The 17908-nt window shown below is 36.7% G+C and overlaps 1 protein-coding gene across 1 annotated transcript; it reads right to left on the reverse strand.

Annotated features, from left to right (window-relative positions):
* Positions 1-276: 276 nt before the first annotated feature.
* On the reverse strand, positions 277-17355 carry capn9 (calpain 9). Its single transcript, XM_028018307.1, has 21 exons — positions 17329-17355; positions 15895-16293; positions 14521-14590; positions 13653-13771; positions 12379-12512; positions 11438-11606; positions 11220-11303; positions 10040-10125; positions 9088-9165; positions 8234-8394; positions 7113-7270; positions 5478-5686; positions 5350-5386; positions 4565-4645; positions 4426-4483; positions 2871-2935; positions 2103-2171; positions 1922-2000; positions 1398-1514; positions 637-695; positions 277-542 (listed from the first exon to the last, which is right to left on the reverse strand). Exons 1-21 carry the CDS (start codon positions 17353-17355, stop codon positions 516-518), a joined length of 2286 nt encoding a protein of 761 aa, XP_027874108.1. The 3' UTR covers positions 277-515.
* Between the last annotated feature and the right edge of the window lie 553 nt (positions 17356-17908).

Below are 17908 nucleotides of genomic sequence, written 5' to 3' on the forward strand. Positions count from 1 at the left end.
AGTTGGCGTAACAGGTGTGTGGGGGATTGGGGGGTGTGGGTGGATATTAATAGCAATTAATGATTAGGGTCATAAATCACTCATCCATCAAATTTTGACAGAAGGTGGCCTATATCGTCTCTCTGACCTCACACATCAGAGTCAGACCGAGAGCCGAATTGTCTGGTAAGGCAGAGTATTTTAATAATAATCTAAATTTTGTCTCTTACCAGTTTGATTAAACTGATTCCACTTATGATGTAAATGAAAATGCAAAACAAAACAAACGCAGACATATTTATAACATTTAGATCTTTTTATTAACATTTTGTTTGCATTCAGCTGTTGAGTGAAGAAAAGGCAGCAAAATTCAAAGCTTAACCAACTGAATACTTTGGTGCAGGAAGCGTTTCACAATACTCATTAAATCAGCGGCTTGTAAACTGGACAGATAAAGATTTTAAAGTACAAAAAAGTAACATGGAGGCATTCATCACTGCTTTCTGCTCCTCCTCCAGTTTGCGTCCACCTCTTTCTCAGACATTCATCGACAACAAAAGGAACTGGAAATGGAGGGAAAAATGCAGGTAAATCAACTTGATTTGTCGTTAAATGAAATTTAAATTTGATTTCAGGTGGTTATGCGAGGGTTTTTACCTGCATCATGTTCATTCTTACTCTTCCCCTTTTGTGTTCATCCAGAGCCTGGAAAACTCCTAAATAAGAAACAAAATTCAGTCTGAATTAATGTTATTATAGTTAATTACAAAAACAAAACAACAAAAACTGAAACATTTTCAGTAACTGAAATAAACAAAAATGGTGATTAATGGAAAAATTAATAACCATCTTGTTATAATTAGCTGGAATTATATCGTGTATTTATAAAATTATAACATCCTGTGGTTTTTTAATTTATGAATATATTTCTTATCTTTATGAAACAGATATTTTCCTCCCACTCAAGCAGTTTCCTCCTGGTGTCACTTACAGCAGCAAACAAAATGGCGACAGAAAAAGTTGGCCAAAAATACCGGAGTCAACAATAATTAAATTAATTATTTGAAAATTTTATCTTCTGTTAAATGTTCATTACCCAATTAATGTATTCATAATCACAATGCTATACTTTGATTTTAATTCTTCATCTATAAATTAATTAAATGAAATAGAAAAACTACTACTATAAGTAATAAATTCTAAACTAAAACTAAGCAATAATAACTAATAAAACACACTCTAAAAACTGAATTAGACAAACAAAAAGTACAAAAAAACCCCCACAAAATTATTATAACTCTGGTCTGAATCGTGGCAAATCAAAAACATTCAGCAGGGACAAATATTATAAAATCATAAATGTTGATTTTTACTGCTGTCTCTAATGAATAAGTTAATTTTTGTGTGTTTTAACGTACTGAACATGTTCTCCAGGCGGACGATGCAGGTGAGGTAGTCATCAAAGTCGATCTCATAGTTATCGTCTGCGAACCTCAAGCCAATCAGCTGCAGCAGCTGGTTGTTCAGGTTCATACCTGCATGAAACCAAGCAGAGGTTAGTCAACGGAGCCGTTTTACCGCAGCAGCGCCGCCGTTAACGGCATGTGAGAGAATAATCTTTTTGCCCTCAAGCGCAAAATTTACAGATGTAAACAATAACATGCAACGTCTCTACACTCCCTCTACACTTGGGTATACTTCCCCCCACAACACCCACTCCACCAGTGAAACCTCTAACAAGTATAATGTCAAAATAAACTCTTATATTTAAAATAAGGAAAATGTGATAAAATTCTATAGTTTGCTGAATGAATTAATGAAAAGTCTCTCAAACTCACCAGTGCAACATCTTCACTGAGGAGGATATTGCTTATAGAAAGTCCTTCGTTTTAAAGTTAAAATATATTTTTGTAACATATATAAAGCTGGTCAGTTTACTCACCAGCGGCTGTAAGAGCCGTGCGAAGCTCATAGGAAGACATTTTTCCTGACCGGTCCGTGTCAAAGGACAGGAAGAGCATCTGCAACAACAACCTGGTCTTAAATAACTTCACAACAACAGCAGCTAAATTTACTTCACCCTTCACCAAATAAACTATTTCACCACGTAAATCACTACATACGATCCATTTCTTCATCTTGTCCCAAAACACCTTAAACTCCTGGAACTCCATCTTTCCTGTGTTGTCCACCTGTTTCACTATGTTAGGAAAAATCTTTACCAACATCTTGATCATCATGTTATCCACTACCACCAACCTATTTCTCATAATCTGTTACAAAAGTACAAAATCTTATAGGAACTCCAGACATTATTTCCATTTGGTCTCCATAAACAACCATTAAAGGGATATTTCAAGCTCTTTTGAACTGAAACCCAGATCAGTTCTTCTCAGGATGAACAGAACCAAGCCATCTCAAACAAAAATGTATTTTTAAATCCACTAGGGCCTAATTAATATTCTCCAATAAAGTAGACCACACAGAATCAGCTGCTGAAAACCTTCAAAACTTTCTTCAGATGTGTCTATTTATCACAAATTCCTTATCATAACTTCCATTAGCAGGAAATGTTTTAAGCATTTTGGGTCAAAAAGGCAGGAAATTTAATGCGTAAAGCTGAAAGCTAATGCTAAATCTTTCTTTAGCTGCAATAGCTTTCTGTTGCCATTTGGGGGCGATGTTCCTGCTTCTGTTGATTGATTTACTACATTGGTGAAAAAGTTAGAAGTTATTGTTGATAAAGTCGTTCACCACACTTTGAGATGTCCTGTTTTAGTTAAGACCAAACATCCTGGCGGACACGTTTTAAAGCATTTCCTCCTTTAAGGAGAACAGGAGCCGTTTTAAACCTGCAGATAAACGTAAACAGTCGTGATGTGGAAGGATACGTCCATCAGGTTGATGATGCTGTGGCAGGTGCTGAGACTCAGGCCATCAAACTTAATCTCTTTTCCTGGAGACAAAACAATAATAATGATTAATTATCCAAAAATGTCTGTTTCAGGTTCAAGCAACAGATTCCTGAGAAAAAAAGGCTAAATCAACTCCACACTTTTTAAAATACAGAAGAATTGGGGACTTTATGTTTTCTTTATACTTTTCTTTTCCTAATTGAGCATATTTTGTTTCCCTGTTTCTATTTTTATTAGCACCAAGAAGTGACTAGTTTATCCATTTGTTGTTTTTCCTCAGGAAGACAGAAAGTTATTTTACATCTGAAATGTTTTCTATGAAATTTGGTAAAATAACTGCATTTGTAACAGAAAAATCAGCTTATTTTCTGACCAAATCTCTGCTATCATCTTAAGGAAATGAACATGAACTAAAACTGAATTTATTGTGGACTTAAATGCATCAACCTACTTAAGTCCTTTGGATTTTAATTGTCTTCATTTTAATCTTCTCTTAAAGTCTTGACTTCACTTTCTCACCAAATCCAAGTATTTTTGTATAGTTTTAGTGCAAATACCTTAATGCACTTGAAATTAGACAAAACTACATCACAAGTAACTTTTCAGCAAGATACAAGAGCTTGTTTTAAGTAAATAATTCCTTATTATTGATGAAAACATTCTAGTTATATGTGAAATAATCTGCCAGTAAAATTAGTACATTTTCAAAAAAATTAAGGAATTATTTATTTAAAACAAGCTCCTATTTCTCGCTGAAAATGTACCTCTAAGTTAGTTTGCTTGAAAAAAAAGACAAAAGTAAGATATTTGCACCAGAAAATACACAAAAAAAAGTACAAATTTGTAATTTTGCAGGGATTTATGTTTTTTTACACTGCAAAAACACAACATCTTACCAATTATTTTCTGTCTAATTTTTAATGCAAATACACTAGTACACTTGAAAAGAGAGAAAACTAACTTACAAATAACTTTTCAACAAGATACAGGAGCTTGTTTTAAATAAATAATTTCTTAATTTTTTTTTTTTAAACTACTACACTGCAAAAAACCAAAACCTTAAGTATTTTTTTATCTAATTTTTATTGCAAATATCTCTGTACACTTGAAATAAGACAATACAAGTAACTTTTCAGCAAGATGTAGGAGCTTGTTTTAAAAAAATTATTTTACAATTATTTCCTCATATTGATGAAAAGGTTTTAGTTCTACTGGCTAATTATTTCACTTATAACAAGATGCATTTCCCATGTAAAAAGTGAAATAATCTGCCAGTGGAATTAGTCATTTTTAAAAATATTAAATAATTATTTACTTAAAACAAGCTCCTATATCTTGTTGAAAACTTACTTGTAAGTTAGTTTTGTCTTATTTCAAGTTTACTGAGATATTCGAACAATAATCCTTGGTAACATTTTGTGTTTTTGTAGTGTACAGTCCTCTTTTGCTCTACATTTCCTCATCTTTTACACACATTCTGATTTTTTAAAAAGCCCAGATTTAAACCACGTTGGTTTGCTTTTCTACTTACGTCTGCTGAGAACACCGTTCAGCATCTCCTGAAGCTCCATCACACAGATTGCTTTATCCTGTTGTTACATTGAGGAAAAATAAAAGTTACTCGTTTGCCGTTAATTTAAACTCTGGGAGTCTTGAAGAGCGTTTCTTACCGAACCGGCCAGCTGGTCAAACAGCCTCCTCAGGCCTTTCTCTTCCTCCGTCTCCTCCTCTGGAGCGCTGGGCATCGGTGGCTGCAGGACGACAGAAAACCTCAGCAGAGTCAATTTGCTAACTCAAAATATGGTTTATTATGAGCAGAGGTGGGTAGAGTAATAAGAGTAGCACTACTTCTACGTATTTCTGCTCAATAAAGAAGCCGTTCAAGAGATGAGAAAAGAAAAAGTCTTTGGTAAAAAGGTGATACAAGTAACTCATCAAAATATCATTTAATATTTAAAAATTACATTATTATAAGGAAATGTTGGTACTTTAAAGAGTAAAATGAAAATTATTGATATAAATAAGATATTTGCAAAATAAACAAATCATTTTCTTTCAATTTAAAACTTTAATAGAAGCTGTATTATTTATATCAAGTGACTTTGGGGTTAAAACATGTTTGTCCTTCATTCAGTGAAGTTACTCACAACAGAGTTTTAAAACTAAACAGGAATTTTTACTTACAGATTTTAAGTATTTAACAAATGTTGTATTTTAATGTTGGGTTAATATGCTCTTTTTATTGTCTTTGTTTGATTTGATTTGATTTCTTGATTTGTCTTGTTGTGCCTCACTTTAGACAAGTCATTTGAAATGTAAATTTCTACAATAATTTGCTCCAAAAAAAAAGAGTATCCAGAAATTTTACTCAATTAAGAATAACGATACTGCAAATAAAAGTAAAAGTACAAAACCAAAGTTCCTACCCAGCTCTGATTATCAGTGATTTATTTACCTCTGGTAAATCTGCGTCCACATTGGTCCCCATCTCTCTGTTGAACAAGCAGCATTTTGTTACAGTTGTAAATCGTAAAACATTTGGTTTTCTTATGAGTTTGACCGTTGGATTGACGCTGGACTCACATGGCTTCGGCCTTTTTCTCAGAGAAGATGCGGATGATGAAGTCGGCCTCTTGGTGCGGCTGGAAGGTGGTGGGGACCAGCAGGTATTTCCCTGGCGGCAGAGTGAAGCGCTCCGACACTTCCCGCATGTTGATGTACGTCCTGCTGCGCACCTTGGACGGGTGGTAGCGGAAGAAGTCCTTCCCCACCTGGTCCTCTTCGTCCGGAGCCTTAGAAGGACAGAGAAGGACAGAGGAGGACATGAGGTCTGAGTCTGAGGGAATCCTCTTTTTGCCTGGAAACGAGAGGAAGTCATACGGCCAGTTTATTCTCTTCTGAAGGAAGGAAAACCGCTAACCGGAGGTCGTGTTAACGGAATATTTTCCGTATTTGACCGGTTATTCTTTTAAACGACAGGAAATTTTTAACGTTTTTTTATTTGACACGTTTTAATTAACACCCCTGATTGGTGCACATGGGCAGACATTATAGACTTTAGGCAAAGATTTAATCGTAGAGGCAACTAAAATCGACTAATAAAAACATCCTTTCTGAATATCACCTCATTAACACTGAACTGAAGCGTCTTTCTGACCGGGAGCTGACAGCATGGTGAAGAGTTACGGACCGGACACTTTGGAGCGTCTGGTTAGGAAGCGCATTCCAAACCTTTGGTAGAAATGGCGCGTTTAATTCCAGTCTCCATTACATACAGACCACAGAAAGCTAAAGACAATGCAATGTTGAGCTAATCCACTTATACAGTAGTCTAAACAGAGGAGCCGGAAGTTTATCTTGAGGAAATAAATAAAGGTGCAGAAGTTAATTAGACCGTAACACACGCTGTCCGCTGCACAACTAATGCGGACGCGGCTCCGCCCTTCTGCACCCAGAAGGAGCGCGGCAGACGTAACATCTGTCCGTTTCGGAAAAGCGAAACACAAAAAAATTCTCGTAAAAGCTTTACGTCCGGACAGCACAGGGTAAAAAACAGTTCTATTGATCGGTTTGGATCTGACGGGTCCAACTGGCCAATGAATTAGCACATATTTCTCTGCAGATGCGACCAGGAGGAATTTGTGAGGCTGTGCGTTTAAACCCCAGCAGAAGAAGTGCTGGTAATTTAAGGGAAGTCGTTTAATTTAATTTATTATAAGTTATTGTGGCCACAGTCAGTGGTTTGTGTCACAGAAAAAAAGTTCTGCTTTATGTGTGGTGTGATCTGGAGTCACGGTTCAACTAGGTGAATATTAACTAAACCGCTTAAAAATGCAGCTAAATAGCCTAATGTTAATGTGATTATAATTTGACGGGTAAAAATAGTACATGACAGATGTTTTAAAATGCTGTCGGTCAAAATGACGGAGAACAAAAAAGTCTAGCACGACCTCTGCCGCTAACCGAAGCTTAACTATGCTTCTTTGAACAGGTTAGCATAAGTTTATGAGCTTTGCAAAACATGTTCATTACAAATTCTGTATAAAATCACCTGTAGATAATGAGTTCTGCTTTTAGAATGAGCTTCTTCAAGGCACCTAGTCACTTTAAATCCAAATAAGCTGCTGCTGGCCTAAACCCACATTTCTGTTTTTAAATGTAAATTTTTACTGGTCTAATGTAATATTGTAATTTTTAAAAAAATGTTCACTTCCTGACCTCATAGACTGCGAAGCCGATGGTTTCCAGGTCCAGGCCTTCCTTCCTGAGCTTCCGTCTGTTCTTCTGCATGAGAGCAATCACCACGCTGCAGACGTCATCGTCATCATCAGCATCCTCCAGGTGCAGCTTGAACTGAGGGTTGGTCCAAAACGTGTCTGCACAACAAAGAGTTGATGGAAATGGTTCGTGATGGAAACAAATAAAAGTGTCACTTAAGGAGAAAAGAGACAGTTCTGGAGAAAAACCTCAGAATAAAACAATGTTACATTGCATTAGATCAAACTGCAAAAACACAAAACTTTAACTTCTACTAACTAAGAAAATATAGGAGCTTGTTTAACATCAATAGTTCCTTAATATTGGTGAAAATATACCAGATTATTTCACTTATATCAAGACATTTATTCCATGTTATAAGTGAAATACTCTGCCAGTGGAACTTGCTCTTTTCATCAATATTAAGGAATTATTAACTCTAAACAAGCTCCTATATGTGGTTAAAAAGTTACTTAGAAATTACTTTTGTCTTATTTCAAGTGTGCTAAGATATTTGCACTAGAAACTAGTCAGAAATACTTTGTAAGATTTTATGTTTTTTGCAGTGCAGGGTTCTGCTGTCTGCAGTAGATCTTACACAATGACTCCAAATAACACTGGATAATGTTTTTAATTCTCAATATAATTACAAATACATGTTTTAGTGGTTTTTGTTTTTTTATAGTAATATTTGCATTTAATTTTCAACATAAAATGTCGCAAAAAGTTCTAGTTTTATGTACTTTTCCTGTCATGACTTGGAAACTATGAACTTTATCTTTTTAAAACATTTTTCACAAATATCCAAATTCAATGTAAGAAAATTTATTTGTCGTCTTTTTGTAAATTAATTATGATCTTGTTAATTTTGATACCTAAAAATTTGAAATAAAATGGTGGTTGTTTAAAAATGACAAATTTCTCACAGTAGCTATTCAGCAAAAATTACAAGTTGTCTTTTCTCAAACCTTCATGTGAAATTAGTGGCTCTAAATGAGTCAATTTAGCTGAACTGAGGGTAAAAATGTCTCTTTGGGCTGTAACGGTCGCAGAGTTCTGCACCAGATGAAAAAAAGTCTCACCAATGTAGTTCCTGCAGCCCCCGGCGGTGGAGCCACGGATCCAGTTCCCCTCGAAAACGTTGACCTCCCAGTGGCGTTTCGTGTCGTCATCCAGGGCGTCGGGGCTCATGTTGCAGATCTCCACCTTATCATAGTTCCTCTTGAAGTCCTCAAACTCCATCCTGGAGTTAAAGCCACACAAATAAAACCATTTCTCTGTGGCTTCTGCATGTGGAGGAGTTTATAAAATACAACCGTAACTTCTCAGACGGGTCCACACTTTTGTTATTTTAATTTCTTATTAATTAAGATTGTATTATTTTGGTTGATGTTTGATATGAATACAAGGGTATGATTTAGGGGGATATATGAATTTTTAAAAAATAAAAAAAGACAATGAAAAGCATGTGTTTATTGAGCTGTGGAGTGAGTCTGGCTAGACATGAAGCAATGCACAAGCATAAATACATTCAAAAAAGGTATAAAATTATATTTTTTAACATTTAAATGGAAGATGAAAGACAGACAAACAGTAAAATAATACAGGATATTCTTATTATGCAAATGATTCAGATAAACGTATTTAAAAAATACACATATATAGTTTAAAATTGTGTTTTTACATAAGATGCTGATATAATATAAACTGTGACATGTATTTTGATTTAAGCTACATTGAAGAATAGCAGTTAAAAAAGTGTAAACATTTTTCTCCTTTTCAAACAAGAACAGCAGCTAAAATGATTATGTTGCAAAACAGTTTTTAGTGTATGTGTTGTATGTAAATATATATGTATTCTTGTTTTGTTTGTTTTTTTATTATTGATCCTTTAATTGTCATCGGACAAAATAAAAAATTAAGGCTGAGGTCTCACCAAAATTCACCGTCCTCGGTTGAATTCTGCAGGATTCGTGTCTTTTCTGCTTTGTCGACATAATCCCACTCTCTGGAACTGAAACAGACAGGAACCGGAACATTCAGAGAGGAACCGGAACATTCAGAGAGGAACCGGAACGTTCAGAGAGGAACCGGAACGTTCAGAGAGGAACCGGAACACTCAGAGAGGAACCGGAACTTTCAGAGAGGAAAAGGAACACTCAGAGAGGAACCGGAACACTCAGAGAGGAACCGGAACATTCAGAGAGGAAACGGAACGTTCAGAGAGGAACCGGAACGTTCAGAGAGGAACCGGAACACTCAGAGAGGAACCGGAACTTTCAGAGAGGAAAAGGAACACTCAGAGAGGAACCGGAACGTTCAGAGAGGAACCGGAACACTCAGAGAGGAACCGGAACACTCAGAGAGGAACCGGAACTTTCAGAGAGGAAAAGGAACACTCAGAGAGGAACCGGAACGTTCAGAGAGGAACCGGAACACTCAGAGAGGAACCGGAACTTTCAGAGAGGAACCGGAACATTCAGACAGGAACCGGAACTTTCAGAGGGGAACCGGAACACTCAGAGAGGAACCGGAACTTTCAGAGAGGAAAAGGAACACTCAGAGAGGAACCGGAACATTCAGACAGGAACCGGAACTTTCAGAGGGGAACCGGAACATTCAGAGAGGAACCGGAACTTTCAGAGAGGAACCGGAACTTTCTTACAGGAACCGGAACATTTTAATATGCAGAAATGTAATTCAGCTTTTAAGTCTTAACTGTAAAATACGATTGATTCTGCTGATTCATGTGATTTATGGAAAGATGAGGAAAAATTGTGTGAATAAAAAGTTAAAAATGTGGAACATTTTGCTAAACTGCTTTACATGTCATAAGAATGTAAGTCTTTTATTTTGAAAGTCAGAACAGGTCAGTCTTTTCCTCTTACTTGTCACTCCAGCGGCCGTTCCACTCGACTTGACCCCAGGGGTTTCTGATTCGAATCAACTTCACTTTCTGGCCTCGGAAATGCACCTGAACAGCAAAATAAGATTTTAGTTATGATTTCCCCCAGCTTAGCTTTACATAGTCTAACCAGCAGTATGACAATTTAAAGGAAGATTTCTCTTTGAAAAGTTCAGTTCAGGTAATGACAGAATGAAGATTGTTTTAAATTTAACGCTGTTTAATGTATTTTGTTAGTAACTGGCATCACTGGAACATAAAAACAATCAGAGCTTCTTTACATCATGAACTAAAGTTGATCTGAGTCCAAACTTTTTGTGAACTGATGTAAACAAGGCAGGTGGAAGTGGAAAGTACTGTTACGTTATTTTATACGTCAGTTTTGATTAATTAATTACATTAACATTTTAAAAACATTAATCGCACTGGAACCTTTATAGTTGTGTGTTTCTGGTACGCCTGTAAATCTGTTGCACGCCTCAAACAGGGATGGGCGACAACTCTGCTTCTCTTGACCCACTGGGTGTTAAGTTCTGCTTAAAAAACTGATGGGACGCTAGAAAATACTATTGTTGTGTTCAAGTTGTGCTAACAGGAGTCAGTTAAGCTACTCAAGCCTAAAATAGCATCTCAAAGCTAAACATGTAGCCGCAGGACAGACGTCCCAAACGCTAATGTCAGTGTCAATAATCATTTCTTAAAAAGCTTATTTTCTAAGAAGTTACATGAATGATCAGTGGTTCTTGAAATAATGGAAAGCTGAAGGGGTATAATAGCGATTTGCATCAATCTGATGGTTGAATAACCTAAATAATAGATTAAAAACAATAAATATCTTTGTTTTTTAGCTCAGATGTGTATTTATTCAATAATTTAGCAGAAGATAGACTTCAATATGTCAAGCAACACATATATAGAAAAACATAATATGACACAAGAAGAAGAATCATTCAGTTTAGTTGTTATTCTTGTAAATGCCTTTTGAAATTCATTCTTCTGATGTATCTAATATGTATTTTTTGGTAAGCATTTATGTCGACACATTCAAAGAATTTGTATAAACCTTTGGCAGTATGAATATCTTCAATTGGATGTCTAGTTTGATAATCATGTACATTAGCACTAAAAAACAATTTAGAATATAATCTGGTGAGTAGTCTTACCTCTTCCAGGCCGGTAATGGAGTATGCGTGACCTTTCACAAGGCCTGTGCTGGTCCTGGCTTCAGACTCTGCTGAGCTGGTGATCTGGACAAAAAAATACAAATACAAATCAAAGAATCCAGACAGGTTTGAGCCAGAAAGCTGAGTTGAAGGGCTTTGTCGTCATAAAAGACATTCATTAAACACATAAGAGCCATGTTTTGATTATGTATTCTTACATCAATGGAGCATCCCATCATGGATCCTCTGTCCAAGGCCTTCTTCATGATTGCGAACAGGTCGTCTGGGGCGCTCTTGGTTTCATACATCTCTCCAACTCCACCGGTGAAGTCCTCCATGGCCTCCATGGTGCTGCCGCCTTTCAGGGACTCGTAGCTGCCGTGAACTCTTAACATAAACCAAAAAGAAAACTGGATTAAGAAATGAAACTCATTACTGCTGCAGCTTTATTCCAGTCAGTAGCTGCGTTTTCATTACAAATGTGCGTAAATCTTTGTCGCCATTCTGCTAATGTCGAAAAGAAAGACACAATTTAGCAATTGCGGTGTTTCCGATAAATAGGAAATTAAATTAAAATCACATGTAAATAAGATTATTCACGCAATAAGTTATTAAAAGTCATGACAGCGACTGACGCAAACATTGACATGAGATTTATTCATAGTTCAGCCATGGCGCTAGCACATGTGTAGCATAATCTATCAGCCAATCAGAACAGACGTTGGTGTCTTATTCAGGCGCTCTAGCGTCAACGTATGAGGCTTTTAGGCGGGATTGTAGTCGGTAAATTTATGAAAGAAATGTGGATTAAACACAACTTTTGATGAACTGTGCAATGCTGTGACAGCTCTGGTGGAGCTCACCGCACATTGTCCGAAACAACAACAACAACAACAAAAACATAATTCTCCTACTACTTCCTGTTGTCTTCTTTGCGGGTTTCTGCCAGTAGTTGATCACGTGACTCGCGTGACGCGGGGAAACAAAAGTGTTTCCATACAACTGAAAAACCGCTTCATCCCAACGAAAAAAAACTTCTTGTCGACAAAACGTCAGTTTTATTTTCGGAATTCGCGAATTTATTTCTGTTCTTTTAATTTGCGCATTTCTGTGACTAGTGGAAACGCAGCTAGTGACGTCTGCTTTCGGCGCTGTTTACTTGGCGTAGGCTTTCTCCAGCAAGGCGCTCCAGAACTCGTCGTTGGAGGCGGAGTGAAGCATGATGAGCCGGTTTCTCACCGTCGGCAGCCGGTCGTCCACCACCACGTCCAGCCATTTGTTATGTTGCCAGAACTAATAAAACCGGAACACATCACAAAATAATTAAATCTGGTCTCGCTTCATTGTAGAAACACTGTAAATATACTTATGTATAAAATAATTATTTTCCCTTTGTGCTCTACCCATTGAAACACTGAACAAACGCTTAGAACAAATAAATCTGTTGGGGTGCCAAGGCTTTCTCCAGCTGGACAAAAACTAAACTTAAGCTATTATCTGTGACGATAGTCAGGGCGCAGCTCCTGTTATTACAGTTAGAACAGGGATGTCAAAAGTGAGGCCTGAGGGCCACTTGTGGTCCTTGGACTGATTTTGTGCGGCCCTCATCTACAATACAAAAATGATACAAATTTGGCCCGTAGATTCAGATGGATACTTTCAATTTGTAATCAGGGTCAAAATTGTTACCAACATAATTTTCTTATACAAAAAATGTAAAGTTCAACATAAAATATTTGTGTTTTTATCACCAAGTTTTAACAAAAGGTAAAACCAAGAGATTTTTACTGAAAAGCCAACTTCACTGCACCCCAATCAACTTTTATTCTTTCTTAAACTTGGCTAAATATAGCAAAAGTTTTGAAATAAAGTGACTCCAAATTCTGTTTTTATTACTGAAAATACAGGTATTGATCCGAGCCCACAAGAAACTGAAAAATAAATGTCTATTTTACTAGGAAATGTAATCCTTTTTTTCTATCTATAGTGGCTCTATAGATAGAGCCGTAAAAATTCCTTTCAAGTTTTGGATCTACAGAAAATATCAGGTTACTTTATTTGATTGAGAAACTTCAGGGCCCAAATCTAGTGATGGACTCTGACTTGAACATTGAGACCCACATAAAGACAGTTTCAAAGTCAGCCTTTTATCGCCTGAAGAATATTGAGTTCCTTGAAATCAAAACTAAAACCCCACCTGTTCAGAGTTGCTTTTAACTACTAGTAAGTGGAACATTGATCATTATATTTGTGTATTGGCTAAATGGCTTATAGGAGGATAAATTCAAAGTTAATGCATAAATTAAACTGTTCTCATTCATCGTTTCCCCTTAAGCTTGTTTAGTTTGACATTTGAATTTTGTAAAAGTATCATGGCATTTGAAACACAGATAAAAATCCGTCTCCCCTCTCAGGAGTCAAACAGTTGTGTACCTGGAAGTGAAAGATGCCGGCGTATCCACGGTCGAAGTCTTGATCGTGGGGAACAACTCGAGCCAGAGCTTCTTTCTTGATAGTTAATGAGGCGATGGCTGCTAGGAGCCAACAGTCCCCTACAGCAACAAAACAATATGTACCAAGGATGAGCAAATGAAAAATATGGCTGTGAAACAATGTTTACTCCTCCCTGTTTATCTACAATGGCCCTCAGAGTCGTACAATTCCCATTTTTGGATGAAATCCGATGTTTTTGTGTGGTTGTTCATACTGCTAATTAAACTCCAATAAGATTTCTGTGTGAACCGTTTATGGCCTTAAAGCGAACCGCGTGGCAGAAGAGGAACGTTGACGTCACTCACCCAGCGCATTGTTTACGGACGTAACAAGCGACATTCACACCGTACGTCTTGATGCTAAATCCATATTTTTGCTGAAATCAGATATGTTTTCGTTCATACTACCAACCGCAATGAGACTTGTGTGTGAACGGTTCACGTCCCCAAGGCGATCCGCATGCGCAGACGAAGAACGTTGACGTCACACAGCAGCGCTCTGTTTACGGAAGTAATAGTGGATGGAGTCGTTTAGGGATTGATTTTTTAAATTTCTTAGCAATGAGAGCCGACAGTAAAATCAAAAAATATGAAAACAGGAAGGAGGCTAATAGAAAAGAACCACAAGTACTAGTGATGGTCTTTTGTGGCGCACTGACTCTTCAAAAACAATTGGATATCCGAATCGGTGCCACAAATCGGATTTTTTAGGAGGGGTGAAACGATAAGATTGCGGTGAAAACGCCGGATACAAATCGCGTTTGCCTGCTGTGGGAACGTAGCCAGACATAGATAACAGAACCACCCACCGAGCTGGCCTTGGCAAATATCGGTCCTGTCCGCACCACCGACGATGAACTTTGGGTTTTGACATATCTCCTGTAGAAGTGACAGGAAAAAAAAAACAAGAAAGGAAACAGGTTGGTTGATTTTTAAAGGCCACACCAAGTGCATTCCTGATAGGCGTGTTCACATTCCAACCATATCAATCAGTCTGAAATCCCAGTCAGTCACTAACAGAAAATACACACACACGCGCACACACACACACACACACACACACACACACACACACACACACCATGATGGCAGCTGAAGCATTTACCCCGAAGAAACGCCCTGAGGAAAAATGCACAGCGATTGTAACAAAGTAGAGGGGGGAGTTTGTTTGTTTGTTTGTTTGTTTTTTTCACTAGATGTGATATGAAGGTGGAGTAAAAATGGGTTAATGGGTAAACAAAGAGATAAAGACACAAACCTGCAAACCAGCTACTGACATTTTTACTACAGATACTTTAAACGTGGATGTTATCTACTCCATTTACGAAAAGTTTCAGTCAGATCAGGTTTGTTTACTGAGAGTACAAACTAGGACTGTAATGATTAATCGCAATTAATCGATTACTGAAATAATATGTATATCTCCGCATTTTAAATGAAAGCATATTTGTCTAAAATTGGCATAATTTTAGCTTCATCTGGATCAAATACACTAAAGTACTAATATGGTATTGCAATTTAGGCAATAAAATGTTTGCTTTCTTATTTTTAAAAAAAGGAATTATTTATTTTCATGTTTGTATGTTTTGCTAATATTGCATAAGAAGGCTTATGTGGTTAAATGAAAAATCTGTAGAATGTGGCAATTTATTTTTATCCGATTAATCGATTAGTTGTTAGATTAATCTAAAATAATTGTTAGTGGCAGGCCTAGTACAAACACACAACACATAAAACGTTCATCGCATTAAACTTTCCCTTAATTTCCTTCTTCCACTTTGCTCACACTGCAAAAACACAAAATCATACCAAGTATTTTTATCTAGTTTATAGTGCAAATATGTAAGAACTCTTTAAATATGACAAAAAGTAACTTACAAGTAACTTTTCAGCAGAAAGTACTAGTTCCATTGGCAGATTATTTCACCTATAAGTAGTACTTTTTCAGCAATGTTTAGGAATTAGCTCCTATATCTTGCAAATTAGTTTTCCCTCACTCCAAGTGTACTAATATATTTGTGCTAGAAACTAGACCAATATTACTTTATTAACCTTTTGTGTTTTTGCACTGTAACTTTCATTTGCTAATATAATAAGTAAATATATTTACTTTCAACAGATTCCAGCATCACTTAGACTTTTTTTTGCGTCCCAAACATCAACCAGCTCTGAAGTTTCCATACCTTCGGCCTCTTCCATTCGATCTGGACAGGAACGCTCTGGCTGAAGAAGAGCGAGGCATCAGCTGCGGGGAAGTCCGGGTCCTCGAACAGAACCCCCTTCTGGAGACACTCCTGCCTGAGCTGCTCAAACGACTTCCCGTCCCACTGACTGCTCACCACCTGGTTGGAGTCCGAGTTCTTGCCGGACAGAGTGGACTGCACAGGCATTCTCTTCTTCGGCGCGCAGAGGAGGAAGAGGAGAAGAAGGTGTGAGGTGAGCTGCACCTGACAGAGTGGTGGATGTAGGGAAGAGTGTCGGCTGGGTAGGGCTGGTTGGTGGACACACCTCAGGCAGACAGAAACTGGTTTGTCCTCCAGGTAGAGAGCCACTCCCTTTCTGTCAATCTCACTGGGCTTGGCCTGCAGGAGGATTCACGCGTGTTGACAAGACAACAGGAACGTTCACAAAAACATTGTTAAAGAAATCAACTAAGAAGTGTTTCCACTGTCTTTGAACTACACTTTCCATGAAATCTATTCATGATGTACTAAAAGTAGATCCACATGAAGTTCTATTGGAAAGTAACTGCAAAAGCACAAAATATTACCAAGTAGTTTGTTTTGTTTCTAGAGCAAATATTTTAGTACATTTGAAATAAGACAAAACTGACTTAAAAGTAACTTTTCAGCAAGATATAATGGCATGTTTAAAGTAAATAATCCTCTATTATTGATGAAAAAATACTAGTTCCATGTGCAGATCGTTTCACTTACAACATGAAAAATCTCTTATTTCTTTACATAATTTGCCAGTGGAGCTGGCACTTTTTTTTATCAGTATTAAAAAATATTTACTTAAAACAAGCTCCTATCTTCCCATATCTTGCAGAAAAGTTACTTGTAAGTTAATTTTGTCTTATTTCAACTGTAGTAAGATATTTGTTCTAAAAAATACACCAAAAGTACTTGGCAAGACTTTACTTTTTTTGTAATGTTGTTTTAAGTTACATAATCTGCCAGTGGAGCTAATATTTATTCATCAACATTAAGGAATTATTTGCTTAAAACAAGCTCAAATATCTTGCTGAAAAGTTACTTGTCAGTTAGTTTGTTGTATTTAGATATTTGCAGTAGAAACTAGAGAAAAAACACTTGGTAAGATTTTGTGCTTTTGCAATGTAAGCGATATAAATGAAAGAAATGAAGGGAAAATGTAGTTTTATTAACTTTTTATATGTTGTATGTTTGTACTAGGGCTGCAACAGACAATTCTAGTAAATGTTGTGTTTTTGCAGTAAACTAGCTTTAAATTAATCTGCACTATAATAGGAAATTCCTGGTTTAGTGAAACACATTGAGATTACCAACCTCTAGATAAACTCAAGCTAAAGTAAGACAAGTTGACGTGGAAACAATAAAACAAACTCCACTTCCTTTATAAAACACAACTTCTACGTTGCCTTTAAGACCGGAAAGATCCATATATCATGAGATGCAAAGTTCTGGGCACATTACAGATGATCTTTCATGAATTATGTATTTTACTGTATGCAGGATTTGTGAAAGAAATCTTAAAATCAGATCTACAAGCCAAAGAGCGATTGTAAGACTTGTTAAGCAACTTCAAAGATCCGGACCAGCTGGATAGTTGACAGTATGTGTGCATGCTTACGCACTCACTCACATTGTTCTGTCCGGCTCTGCAAGGTGTGAACCAGAATCGAGCTTCGACAAGCAAGGGGAAGTGAATGTTCACCTTGATAACAGGAAACAATCACAAAACATGTGGATTTATTTATTTTTACTATTATTTTTACTGCAGAAGGCAGACATACTGTAGTCTGAAGATATTCTGACCGAAGTAACTACCGGTAGTTACATTTTCTTGAGTAATTTAAAAAAAAAAAAAAAGTACCTTTTACTTTTGTAATATTCTTATTAGGTATTGCTACTCTTGAGTAAAATTCCTGGATACTCTACCCACTGTGAGAAACTTCATAAAATGAAGAGCAAGTTTGTTTTAATCAGAAAAGCA

This window comes from Xiphophorus couchianus, chromosome 5, assembly GCF_001444195.1.
Source record: "Xiphophorus couchianus chromosome 5, X_couchianus-1.0, whole genome shotgun sequence".
In the NCBI taxonomy this organism is placed as follows: Eukaryota; Metazoa; Chordata; class Actinopteri; order Cyprinodontiformes; family Poeciliidae; genus Xiphophorus; species Xiphophorus couchianus.